The sequence below is a fragment of the Eleutherodactylus coqui genome, chromosome 2 (assembly GCF_035609145.1).
Source record: "Eleutherodactylus coqui strain aEleCoq1 chromosome 2, aEleCoq1.hap1, whole genome shotgun sequence".
Lineage (NCBI taxonomy): Eukaryota > Metazoa > Chordata > Amphibia > Anura > Eleutherodactylidae > Eleutherodactylus > Eleutherodactylus coqui.
Window position 1 is genome coordinate 213,334,964 of NC_089838.1, and position 12,493 is coordinate 213,347,456.

General features: G+C 41.6%; 1 protein-coding gene across 1 annotated transcript in view; it reads right to left on the reverse strand.

Moving 5' to 3' along the window:
- The window catches only part of MAN2C1 (mannosidase alpha class 2C member 1), a 48,763-nt gene that overhangs the window by 22,995 nt on the left and 13,275 nt on the right, over window positions 1-12,493 (reverse strand). Inside the window, exons 8-12 of the mRNA XM_066592459.1 lie at window positions 12,310-12,420; window positions 4,368-4,460; window positions 3,588-3,704; window positions 1,844-1,939; window positions 811-956 (exon numbers count right to left, since the gene is read on the reverse strand). Coding sequence (XP_066448556.1) covers window positions 811-956; window positions 1,844-1,939; window positions 3,588-3,704; window positions 4,368-4,460; window positions 12,310-12,420 — 563 coding nt within the window. The remainder of the gene's footprint in view (window positions 1-810; window positions 957-1,843; window positions 1,940-3,587; window positions 3,705-4,367; window positions 4,461-12,309; window positions 12,421-12,493) is intronic.

A 12,493-nucleotide genomic window follows, 5' to 3' on the forward strand; every position in this document is an offset into this window, starting at 1 on the left:
GCAGCGGGTCCCGCCTGCCCCGCGGACATGAGGCCTAAAAATCAGAATAAACTCACCTGCTCCAGACGATGCGGATCTTCCTTCCTTCGCGGCCGGATCTTCTCTGTTCGGCCCGGCGGATGTGCTCGGCACGCTGGCAGCGTGCCGCGCTCATGTGCCGGGCCGAAGAAAGAAGTTCCGGCCGCGAAGGAAGGAAGATCTGCATCGTCTGGAGCAGGTGAGTTTAATTCTGGTACGGGTCTCCCGCGGATCCGGACGACTTCCACAGGCTTCAATAGAAGCCTGCGGGAGCCGTCCCCACGGGAGACCCGCACGAAAATGGGCACGCGGAACTGCGCCTGATGGGAAAAATGACATACACAGGTATTTAACTACCTGCGGGTGTCTAATGCATCCCTATGGGGCGCGGATCCGCGTGCGGGAAAAAACGCTGCGGATTTAAAATTAAAATTATCCCGTGGACATGAGGCCTAAAGCAGGCAACTCCATTACCATCATGTGATTTTATGGTGCGTTTTACTAGTGTTTATACTAAGGATATTATTTTAAGTTATCATTCACTGTTTGTGTAACTGCAGTAAATGTCAATTGCTCCTACACAACCAGAGTTTTCTCTTGCTTTTTTTTTTTTTTAAACGGGACTGCAAAAATTTGAAAATCTAACAGTGCTAGAGAGCTAAAAAGAAAAAAAAAGTTACATTTTGATCGTTGGTGGAATGATTTAGTTATATTACCTTTTTTGAAAATTTTAGGAGTAGAAAAAAAAAAAGATAAAGCCCATAACACAGCAACAATTTTACTGACGTGTACCTGGGCAAACCGTCTGTATCTTTCATCCGTTTAAGTCCTTCCAACATCTTCTCAGTTGGACCTCCGCCACCATCACCATGCCCATAGAGGACAATGCCACAGTTGACACGACCCTTGTCCCTGTTGTTCCTCACTGTTTTAAGCATCTAAATTACACAGCAAATGAGCACAAATTTAAAGCACAAGTAGACAAAGGTAAAATATACATCAGGAGTACACATAACATAAGTTTCTCTAATTTCTGATTTGTCAAACGTATTAACTTGGTGTCCAAGACATAGTTGAATGGACCAAGAAGCAGGAACTGGGCGCCCCTCCCTCATAGCAAATAGGCTACAATTCCAGCTTATTGTTGATAAGGAGCCGTGTGGTCACCATGAAGCTCACAGGAGTCTGCATGCTCAAAGATGCAAATGGCAGCAAGATTCATAAGAACAATGCAACTACACAATACTACCAATGCAGTTGTGTTGAGTTTCATAATTAGGTTCTGTTAAACTGCATTTTAAAATGAAGATGCTGTTTTTTAATAAAGTTTTAAAACTTTTAGGGTAAGACCACACACAGCATAAATGCTGCAGATTGTCTGCAGCAGAATTGTATGTGGAAAATCCAGAGCTTTACAGCACAACCAATGAGGATGAGATTTTAGGAGAAAAATGTACCGTGGAAATTAACATAATGTGGATTTAAAATCAATTTATGCTGCGGATTCTCAGAATGGAGCTCACCTTTTGCAATAAAAAAGGGTGAAACTTATAGGAAATCTGCAGCATTTCTGAACCAGAATCCATGGCAAAATCTGGAGCATTTGGTGTAGTTTTTCCACTGCAGATTTTTCTTTAACCTTAAGGCGTATAATTATCCTAAATTGATTTAACAAATATAGATTGACCTACATACAGACGTCAAAGTGGTGTCAAAACTAAATACAAAAGTAAGCAGGTCATCTCTGGCACTTAACCTGCATCTGTATGTATGGTTGAAAAAGAAGCTGAGTACAAAACCGAAAGATACTGGTGTAAGGCCTCACCTCTTCCACTGTACCCTTCATCCCGTAAGAGTCCCCAGGAGGGAAATGAGCAAGTACCTTGGAGCCATCGATGCCTTCCCAGTGAAAGGTATGATGCTGTATAAAACAGAATGAAAACGACATTGAAAAACTAAAAGGTCCACAAATATAGAACACATATCGTATATGCAATACTGCAGTTTTTATCATACCTATGCCCACTTACTGTAAAAGCCGCAAGGCTTCCAAAGTTGGGGACTTCTGTCAATCTAATAAGGACGAGTGCCAGGGCACCTAAAATTGACTAATCTGCATGTGCATCACAGTCCTTTATATGCATGATAGCACCATAAGATAGCTCAGAAGGTCTTGTATCAGAGTAAAACGTTTACGAACCATGTGGCCGCTTAAAGTAGTAATGACTGTGAACAATTCCTCAATAATATGCCAGAAAATAGGAGAACTTAAAAAGGGCCACTTCAGCGAAACTGCACCACTGCACCCCTGTTGGTTTGTCACACTCTGGATGTCTCCTATGACTTTTGCACTCACTTCCATGCACTGCAGCCTCCTGTCTGATACTTGGAAAAGTAACGCAATTGATACAGCAGCACACACTAGTTAATGTCCAAGAAATGGATGAGGGGGTTTCCAATGCACTGCCACTCCACAGGAACCGTGAACCTACAGTCCCGAGATACTTGTCAGACATCTTGAGCTTTAGATCCCACCTTGCTTTTTCTTCCTCTGTGCTGTGATAGCAATCCCATGATGCATCAGTACAGCATCACATGACCAGTTAGCACAAAGTAGCATCTCTGTATACTAGGAGGATGCTGTGATTATCATTTCGTTGTATATTCACCTAGATAAGCTAAAGGCCATAAGTACCAAATGAGAGAAGGAGTGTGACCTGCTTCATTATAACTGTGTGACATCAACCTCTGATCAGCAGCCGTAATTGTAATAAGACTTTCTCACAGAGCGCAGTCCATGGAAAAATAAAAAAAGTTATGGGACTTTTGAATGCAGCGATGTAAAAAGAATTATAAATTTCCAAAATAAAAAGAAAGCGTTTTATTGTGCAAAAGTGGAAAAACCTAAAAAATGATTATATTTTTGGTATCGTAATCATACCGACCCGCAGAAAATATATATTGTGTTATTTATGCTGCATTATTTACGCTGTTTAAAAAAAAAGGCATAATTGATGTTTTCTCTCCCTGCTCTCAAAATAAATAAATAAAAGTTTTACAAAACATTCTATGCACAAATGGTACCATTTAAAGCTATACTTTGTCACACAAAAAACAAGCCCTCATACGGACATGTCGACGGAAAACTAAAAAAGTTATGGCTTTTGAAAAGTGGAGAGGAAAATCCCCCAAAAATCATTGCGCCGTTAAGCCTAAAATAGGCCGTGTCCTTAAGGGGTTATATCCACTTGTACAACCCACTCTATATATTCTATTATATAAAAGAGAGGGGTTTAGCTACCATCGACTGCCATCTATTAGCTAGGAGAAGCAGAATGAGCCAACTGCCCTGAATTCTTTGCTATGGTAAACAGGCAAGACCCAGAGTAATAATGCACTATAAAATTAGGCTATACGGTTCACTTTGAATAAGTTTAAAAAAAGGCTTAAATTACAGAGACATGAAAATGAATGTTTAGATCTCCACCACCTTTACCTTCATGTGGCATACTAATACACTAATGATAAAGTATATCTTCTCAATGGATGTACAGTTATGGTGGACTTACAGGAAAAGCATTAACCAGACTCCAACTTAATTTTTGAGTGAGAAAGCGATGGATCCCGAAACCATTCATCAACTGTGGCAGCTGAGCAGAGTACCCAAACGTATCTGGTAGCCAGAACTAGGAAGGGGAGGAGAAAAGGTAGCATTAGTATATAAGAGAAGAACAAAAGAAGAAACCAAAAAACTAAAACAATGTCACTCGCTTTAAAATATAACACGAGGGGTATGTTCACAAGGTGGAATACGGGCTGGATTAGTCACGCAGATTCCACCTCTAAAAACTGTGGCAGAAATCTGTGGCTAAGACAAGGTTTTTTGATGTGGCTGTGCCAATACATACCCATGCATCCACATGTGGATTTAGCCTTTTTTAATGGGTATATCCACATGTGCAACTACTGGCATGCAATCCCTGTGGAGAAGTCACATTTCCCCTATTTATTTTCCACGCAGATTTCAAATCCACGTGTGGAAAAAAATCCTCACTGTATAGATTATGGCATGGATTCCCATTGAACATACTGGGGCTGGATTTGCTGAAGATTCTGCAGCACATTTTCTACCATGTGCATATACCATAAAAGGAAAAAAAATGGAGTGGCAGTGGCATATGGGTATGGCTTTCAAACTGATATAGTTAATGGCCGCACAATTTTGCAGGCAATACCAGTTTCATCTGCAAAACCATGCGTCCATTGACAAATGTTATAGCGATTAGCCTCAAAGATGATGGAATTATCAAGCAGTTTGACTTTAAGTACTTTGTTACTTATCTGTTCACCTCAGAACAATAGCTGCCAAATTCTTTCTGGAAGAAGAGCTGACCGTGCAGGAACTGGCGCACCATGGACTCTCCACTGGGAAGGTTTCCATCCTTAAAGAAGAAAGGACACAGACATGTAACCCAAGGGAATATGCATTTCCTGCCTCAGTCCAAGCACAGTCAAAGGAATGAGCTAGGAGATCTTCCCAGTGTTTCCAGCTGAATATTCTCCATAACCGTGATGTGAGCCGAGCCCACCAAGGACCCTCCACAGACTGAAGAGGCTATTAAAAATATCAGTTCAATTACAGAAAGTCTGTCACCTATTATTTTGGCCTATAAACCGAATGTACTATACAATCTGCGATGTTAAGTAGGATCCATACATACCCTTTTTTTTCGCAGTGTGGCTCTACTGTCTTCAGGTTTATCCTGTGTCATATGCAAATTAGCAGTTGAGGGGGACTGTTACAGCTGCCTGCAATCCAGGTTCTCTCCTCCCCAGTGTTAGGGCGCCTTCACACTTGAGATATTGCTGCTTTTTTTTTTATCGCGAATGTCAATATGACTTTTTAATGTTAAAAACGAATTGCACAAAAAAAATTTTAAAAAAAATCACAAGTTCTGTGCTTTGCGATTTTTGCGTGATACATTTTTAACATTAGAAAGTCCTATCGGCATTAGTGTTTAAAAAAAACGCAGTGATATCGCAATCGCAAGTGTGAAGGCACCCTTAGAAAAAGGTATGATACAATGTATAGTACATTTATAGCCCAAAAATAGTTGGCACTTCCTATAAAACATAAGAATGCTGCATTTAAATTAGGGGAGAAAATGCAGAAGTGACATTATTGCATTCTTCTACTAGAAAATCCATCTTTCACAAACAAACACTATATTTCTTAGGCCGGATTTATCCAGCTGTATTTTGTGTTGCGGCTGACAAACTCGCATCATACACCCATCTGTGTGCTGTCAGACCTGCATAGGCCCTGCAAACTGCATGTCCTATTCTCATCCATAACAACAGACCATTGATTAGAGTGAGGAAAAATAAATAAATAAAAAAATAATAATAAAATCGCTCATGTGTATAGCTTCATAAGCTATGATGGGGCATCCCAAAAATACAGCTGTGTAAACTGACCAATCACATATACATAACATAGCTGTGGCCAATTAATCCCTTCCCGCTCCTTGACGTACCGGTACGTCATTGTAGGCGAGTACTTCGTGCAAAATGACGTACCGGTACGTCATCGGGATAGCGCGAGATCATGACTGACCTCGCGCTATACCGCAGCGGGAGTCGGCTGTCAGTCACAGCTGGCGTCCCGCTGCAACAGCGGGGGGGGGGGCATCGGAGATGTGCCCCCCGCTGTTAAGCCCTTAGATCACGTCAGGGAAAGTTCAAAGAGGGAGCGCGCTCCCTCTGTGTCTCCGGCCGACTCTCGCGAGAGCCCGGCCTGTCGCCATGGCAACAGGACGCCAGACACTGGCGTCCTGTATTGCCTGTGCCTATTATCGCTGTATAAGCGATAAGGCATGGCAGAGCAGTAGCTCTATCATGCCTTATCACAGCGATCATAGGCATAGTGCTGCAAGTCCCTCAGAGGGACACAAATAGTGTAAAAAAAAAGAAAATAAAAATGTTAAAAAAAAACCCCTTTTTTATGCTTTTTCTATTAGCATAAAAAAGGTAAAAAAAATTAAAAACCCACATATTGGGTATTGACGTGTCCGTAACGACGTGTACAAATAGGTGAACACGCTTTTTATTTTGTACAACAAAAAGCGTTTTAAAAAAAATGCTAAAAAACAGAGGCAAAATGCTAATTTTTAGCATTTTGCCTCACAAAAAATGCAATAAAAGTGATCAAAAAAGACGTACATTCCCCAAAATGGTACCAATAAAAACTACAGCTTGTCTCGCAAAAAATAAGCCCTCATAGAGCTCCGTACATAAAAAAATTAAAAAGTTACAGGACTTTGAATGCAGCTATAGAGAAAAAAAAAAAAGATTTCCAAAAAAGGCTTTTTATTGCAAAAAAGTGTAAAAACCTAAAAAAAATAAATAAATAAGAATTTTGGTATTGTTGTAACCGTACCGACCCACAGAAAAAATTTAGTGTGTCATTTATGCTGCATGATTAACGTTGTAAAAAAAAAAAAAAAAAACACAATCTGTCAGAATTGATGCATTTTCTCTCCCTGTTATCATAAAAAAAAATAATAAAAGTTTTACGATATAGTCTATGTACCCAAAAGTGGCACCGATAAAAACTACAGCTCGCCACATAAAAATATAAGCCCTTATAAGGCCGCGTTGACGGAAAAATAAAAAAGTTAGGGCTTTTGAAAAATGGAGATGAAAAAATACCAAAAAAATACCAAAAAAAATAAAAAATACCAAATCGCTTGGTCCTCAACGCCAAAATAGGACATGTCATTAAGGGGTTAATCATTCGTCTGTTGACAGCCGTCTGCAGAGACTAGGAAATATCACCCTGAACACTGATACAATATCACCCTGGACATACATGTGCCTCACTAGGGTAAGAGAGATAAGAAGCTGACAAACAAAGGGATAAATGAGTTAAAATGTATTTGGCCCAATAAGAGACATAAAGAGATATCTGGGTTATTACCATATACTGAACTAGCGGATATACCTGTCTTTGCTTAAGTTAATTTAGTACCGGTGTTTACCTGTTGTTCACACAGAAAATTTTATGGAGTCACGATTACTTCAGAGGAATCGAGGCATAAAATACGTATACACATAGATTGGATTCTCCTCAGACGGCATGTACCGATATACACTACCGTTCAAAAGTTTGGGGTCACATTGAAATGTCCTTATTTTTGAAGGAAAAGCACTGTACTTTTCAATGAAGATAACTTTAAACTAGTCCTAACTTTAAACAAATGCACTCTATACATTGCTAATGTGGTAAATGACTATTCTAGCTGCAAATGCCTGGTTTTTTGTGCAATATCTACAAAGGTGTATAGAGGCCCATTTCCAGCAACTATCACTCCAGTGTTCTAATGGTACAATGTGTTTGCTCATTGGCTCAGAAGGCTAATTGATGATTAGAAAACCCTTGTGCAATCATGTTCACACATCTGAAAACAGTCTAGCTCGTTACAGAAGCTACAAAACTGACCTTCCTGTGAGCAGATTGAGTTTCTGGAGCATCACATTTGTGGGGTCAATTAAACGCTCAAAATGGCCAGAAAAAGAGAACTTTCATCTGAAACTCGACAGTCTATTCTTGTTCTTAGAAATGAAGGCTATTCCATGCGCGAAATTGCTAAGAAATTGAAGATTTCCTACAACGGTGTGTACTACTCCCTTCAGAGGACAGCACAAACAGGCTCTAACCAGAGTAGAAAAAGAAGTGGGAGGCCGCGTTGCACAACTAAGCAAGAAGATAAGCACATTAGAGTCTCTAGTTTGAGAAACAGACGCCTCACAGGTACCCAACTGGCATCTTCATTAAATAGTACCCGCAAAACACCAGTGTCAACATCTACAGTGAAGAGGCGGCTGCGGGATTTTGGGCTTCAGGGCAGAGTGGCAAAGAAAAAGCCATATCGGAGACTGGCCAATAAAAGAAAAAGATTAAGATGGGCAAAAGAACACAGACATTGGACAGAGGAAGACTGGAAAAAAGTGTTGTGGACGGATGAATCCAAGTTTGAGGTGTTTGGATCACAAAGAAGAACGTTTGTGAGACGCAGAACAAATGAAAAGATGCTGGAAGAATGCCTGACGCCATCTGTTAAGCATGGTGGAGGTAATGTGATGGTCTGGGGTTGCTTTGGTGCTGGTAAGGTGGGAGATTTGTACAGGGTAAAAGGGATTCTGAATAAGGAAGGCTATCACTCCATTTTGCAACGCCATGCCATACCCAGTGGACAGTGCTTGATTGGAACCAATTTCATCCTACAACAGGACAATGACCCTAAACACACCTCCAAATTGTGCAAGAACTATTTACAGCAGAAGCAGGCAGCTGGTATTCTATCGGTAATGGAGTGGCCAGCGCAGTCACCAGATCTGAACCCCATTGAACTGTTGTGGGAGCAGCTTGACCGTATGGTACGCCAGAAGTGCCCATCCAACCAATCCAACTTGTGGGAGATGCTTCTAGAAGCGTGGGGTGCAATTTCACAAGCTTACCTCAACAAATTAACAGCTAGAATGTCAAAGGTGTGCAATGCTGTAATTGCTGCAAAAGGAGGATTCTTTGACGAAAGCAAAGTTTGATGTAAAAACAATGTTATTTCAAATACAAATCATTATTTCTAACCTTGTCAATGTCTTGACTTTATTTTCTATTCATTTCACAACGCATGGTGGTGAATAAGTGTGACTTTTCATGGAAAACACAAAATTGTTTGGGTGACCCCAAACTTTTGAACGGTAGTGTAGATTGGATTCTCCTCAGACGGCGTGTACCGATGTCCCTCCTCAGAATGTGTCATCTCTCCCACACTTTTTATGCTTAAAAGGTAACACCCCTTTTTATTCACATTTACCCCCAGACTGGAGGTTGCAGCCTCTTCTTAGCCTTAAAGGGATGCTCCATCCCTGCAGTCCATGGCAGCTTCCTTATGTACTTTACAGCCTTTCAGTATATACACAGAGATGCGAGGTAGATTCGCCTCAGTCTAGACACACAGAGATGCGAGGTAGATTCGCCTCAGTATATACACAGAAGAACATTAAATTCTCCTCAGTATATATACACACATACACGCGAGGTAGATTCTCCTCAGTATATATACACACATACACGCGAGGTAGATTCTCCTCAGTATATATACACACATACACGCGAGGTAGATTCTCCTCAGTATATACACACACACACGCGAGGTAGATTCTCCTCAGTATATACACACACACACGCGAGGTAGATTCTCCTCAGTATATACACACACACATACACGCGAGGTAGATTCTCCCCAGTATATACACACACACACACACATACACGCGAGGTAGATTCTCCCCAGTATATACACACACACATACACGCGAGGTAGATTCTCCCCAGTATATACACACACACATACACGCGAGGTAGATTCTCCCCAGTATATACACACACACACACACACACACACACACACACACACGCGAGGTAGATTCTCCTCAGTATATATACACACACACACACACACACACACACACGCGAGGTAGATTCTCCTCAGTATATATACACACACACACATACACGCGAGGTAGATTCTCCTCAGTATATATACACACACACATACACGCGAGGTAGATTCTCCTCAGTATATATACACACACACATACACGCGAGGTAGATTCTCCTCAGTATATATACACACACACACACACACACACACACACATACACGCGAGGTAGATTCTCCTCAGTATATATACACACACACATACACGCGAGGTAGATTCTCCTCAGTATATATACACACACACATACACGCGAGGTAGATTCTCCTCAGTATATACACACACACACACATACACGCGAGGTAGATTCTCCTCAGTATATACACACACACATACACGCGAGGTAGATTCTCCTCAGTATATATACACACACACACGTGAGGTAGATTCTCCTCAGTGTACAAATCCTTTCCCTAGGCTCTATGGCTTCTGAGAAAAGAATTCTCTCAAGTATTACGGATTTTTACAGTTTATCGCGCTTAGAATTGAATTTTGAAATTGCAGCCCCTTTACTTCTCCTATTAGCATGTAAAGAATGATCGTAGCAAATTTCATGTTTGTGCGATACAAATGTGTGTTATTAGTTACATAGGGGGTCACTTACGTTGGCACTTTGCATTGAATAATAAGGTTGCTTTAAAAATGTCTTTTTAAGATGGTATAAATGTTCCTCTCCGCCTTTTGGGTTGGAGCAGATCCGGTTGTATCTGATGGCCTGGCTGTGGACAATGGACGTTTTGATGTGTTTAGGATAGGAAATGTCCCATCTAAGGTGTGTGGATCAAGCAATCAGTTTTCGGTATAGGGATGTCTGTTGTGAGTTGCTTGCAATTTTTATGGTGGTGTCCAAAAAGTGGATTTCTATATAGGAGTAGCTTAAAGGGGTTGTCTCGCGGCAAACTTCAAAATTTTACCTTACTCCATTCCCCCTGTCACCCCCCTGGCATAAAATAGCAAAGTAAAGCGGTTTTTAAGCCGCTTGCTACTTACTGATCTGACAAAATAAGGACTTTAAAAAAATCTTCTCCCAAGATGGCCACCGGTCCTTTCCCAGGGATGCACTGCGGTTTTCTCCCATGGTGCACCGCGGGTCTTCTCCCATGGTGCACCATGGGCTCTGTGCGTTCCATTGCCGATTCCAGCCTCCTGATCGGCTGGAATCGGCACGTGACGGGGCGGAGCTACACGGAGCCCCATTGAGGAAAGAAGAAGACCCGGACTGCGCAAGCGCGGCTAATTTGGCCATTAGACGGCGAAAATTAGTCGGCTCCATGGAAACGAGGACGCTAGAAACGGAGCAGGTAAGTGACAAACTTCTTATAACTTCTGTATGGCTCATAATTAATGCACAATGTACATTACAAAGTGCATTAATATGGCCATACAGAAGTGTATAGACCCACTTGCTGCCGCGGGACAACCCCTTTAAGGCAGCCCTGGGGCCATTCATTAGGCCCCCGGCTGCCATGACACCTGCACGGCTCCCCCGATCTCAACGCGGGGGGGGGGGGGGGCCGTGCGGGACCCCCCCCCCCCCAACATCGTTTGGGGGATTTAAATGCCGCTGTCAGAATTGACAGCAGCATTTAAAGGGTTCATTTAAAGGGTTGCCCGCGGGTGTCAGCTGTAATAAAAAGCTGACGCCTGCGCTGTATGGAGGGAGATAGCGCCGCTACCTCCCTCCATACATGTCCTGCAACAGCAGGACGTAGAAAGTCGATAGCACCGTCACTAAGGGTCTAAAAGGTATCATATCTGCAAGATTACGTGGGTTCTGTAACTGAGAACAATCACACAGGAATTACTGAAAAACATGGGGGAGTAATACTCCCAACTCCGAATTGGCTTTGGTTGCCAAAGTCAGTACTCCTGCGCAACAGATGTGAGTGAGGCCAGGCCTAAATTCACTGTAGGTGTGCACACTGTTAGAGTCTTAGGCATGTATTAAATTAACTGTAGGATTCGAGCTTCTGTTTATGTACCACTGGTAAAAGTTGACATTGTTGCCAGTACTACTATTGAGACATATAGGGCAGGCTCACACAAGCGTGTTGTAAAACGCTGTGTATATAACGCACTGTTTTACTGCGGTGTAGACCCGTGTATTGCCACAAATAGCAGTTATTTTTGCCTGCGCATGACAGCGTATCTCACGCACAGGCTTCATGGTTTCATTTTTTTTTTTTTTTTTACATTTTTCCCTCGGTTAGCGACGTATTTGTAATTGTGTATGCACAGGATTTTGTATGCACTCAGAAAATAATAGGGCTTTATTGCGCGTAATACACAGCAAAAATAGAACATGTTGCGTTCTATTTTTACTTACATATTATATGCAATGAAAAACCGCTGGTGTGAGTGTAACAGCGAAAATCTATGTATGTGAATATTATATACACGTATATCGCACTCAAACACACTCACGTTAGCCTGGCCATAGTATGCAAGGATTTACTGTTTTCATACACTGTGTAAAGTATTACTGATCTCAGGATTTAGCTCGCGGTAGTCAGCCTCAGGTAAACATATAGTAAAACTAAATTGCCTTTTCGTATTAACCATTTTTGTTTTCTTTGTTCACAAATAAATATTGTACATTTTTGTAACTGTCTGCTATACTATACTCTGAACCTGCGTCACAACACCATCAGCCGGGACAGCAACAAGAATTAATAACATTTCTTAGCCCACTGAATACATGTCCTTTCACCAGAACATACAGCCTTACCATTTCCACCCATGTTCCACCAACAGGTATGAATTGGCCAAGTTTTACAAACTCTTTAATCTGGGAATATAATCCAGGATACCGTGTTTTCACCCAATCCAGCTGCTGAGCCTGTAAAGGTCAATATGAATAGTGTCAGCTATTAACGGCATACATTTGTATTTGTCACAGGATAAGAGTCCGA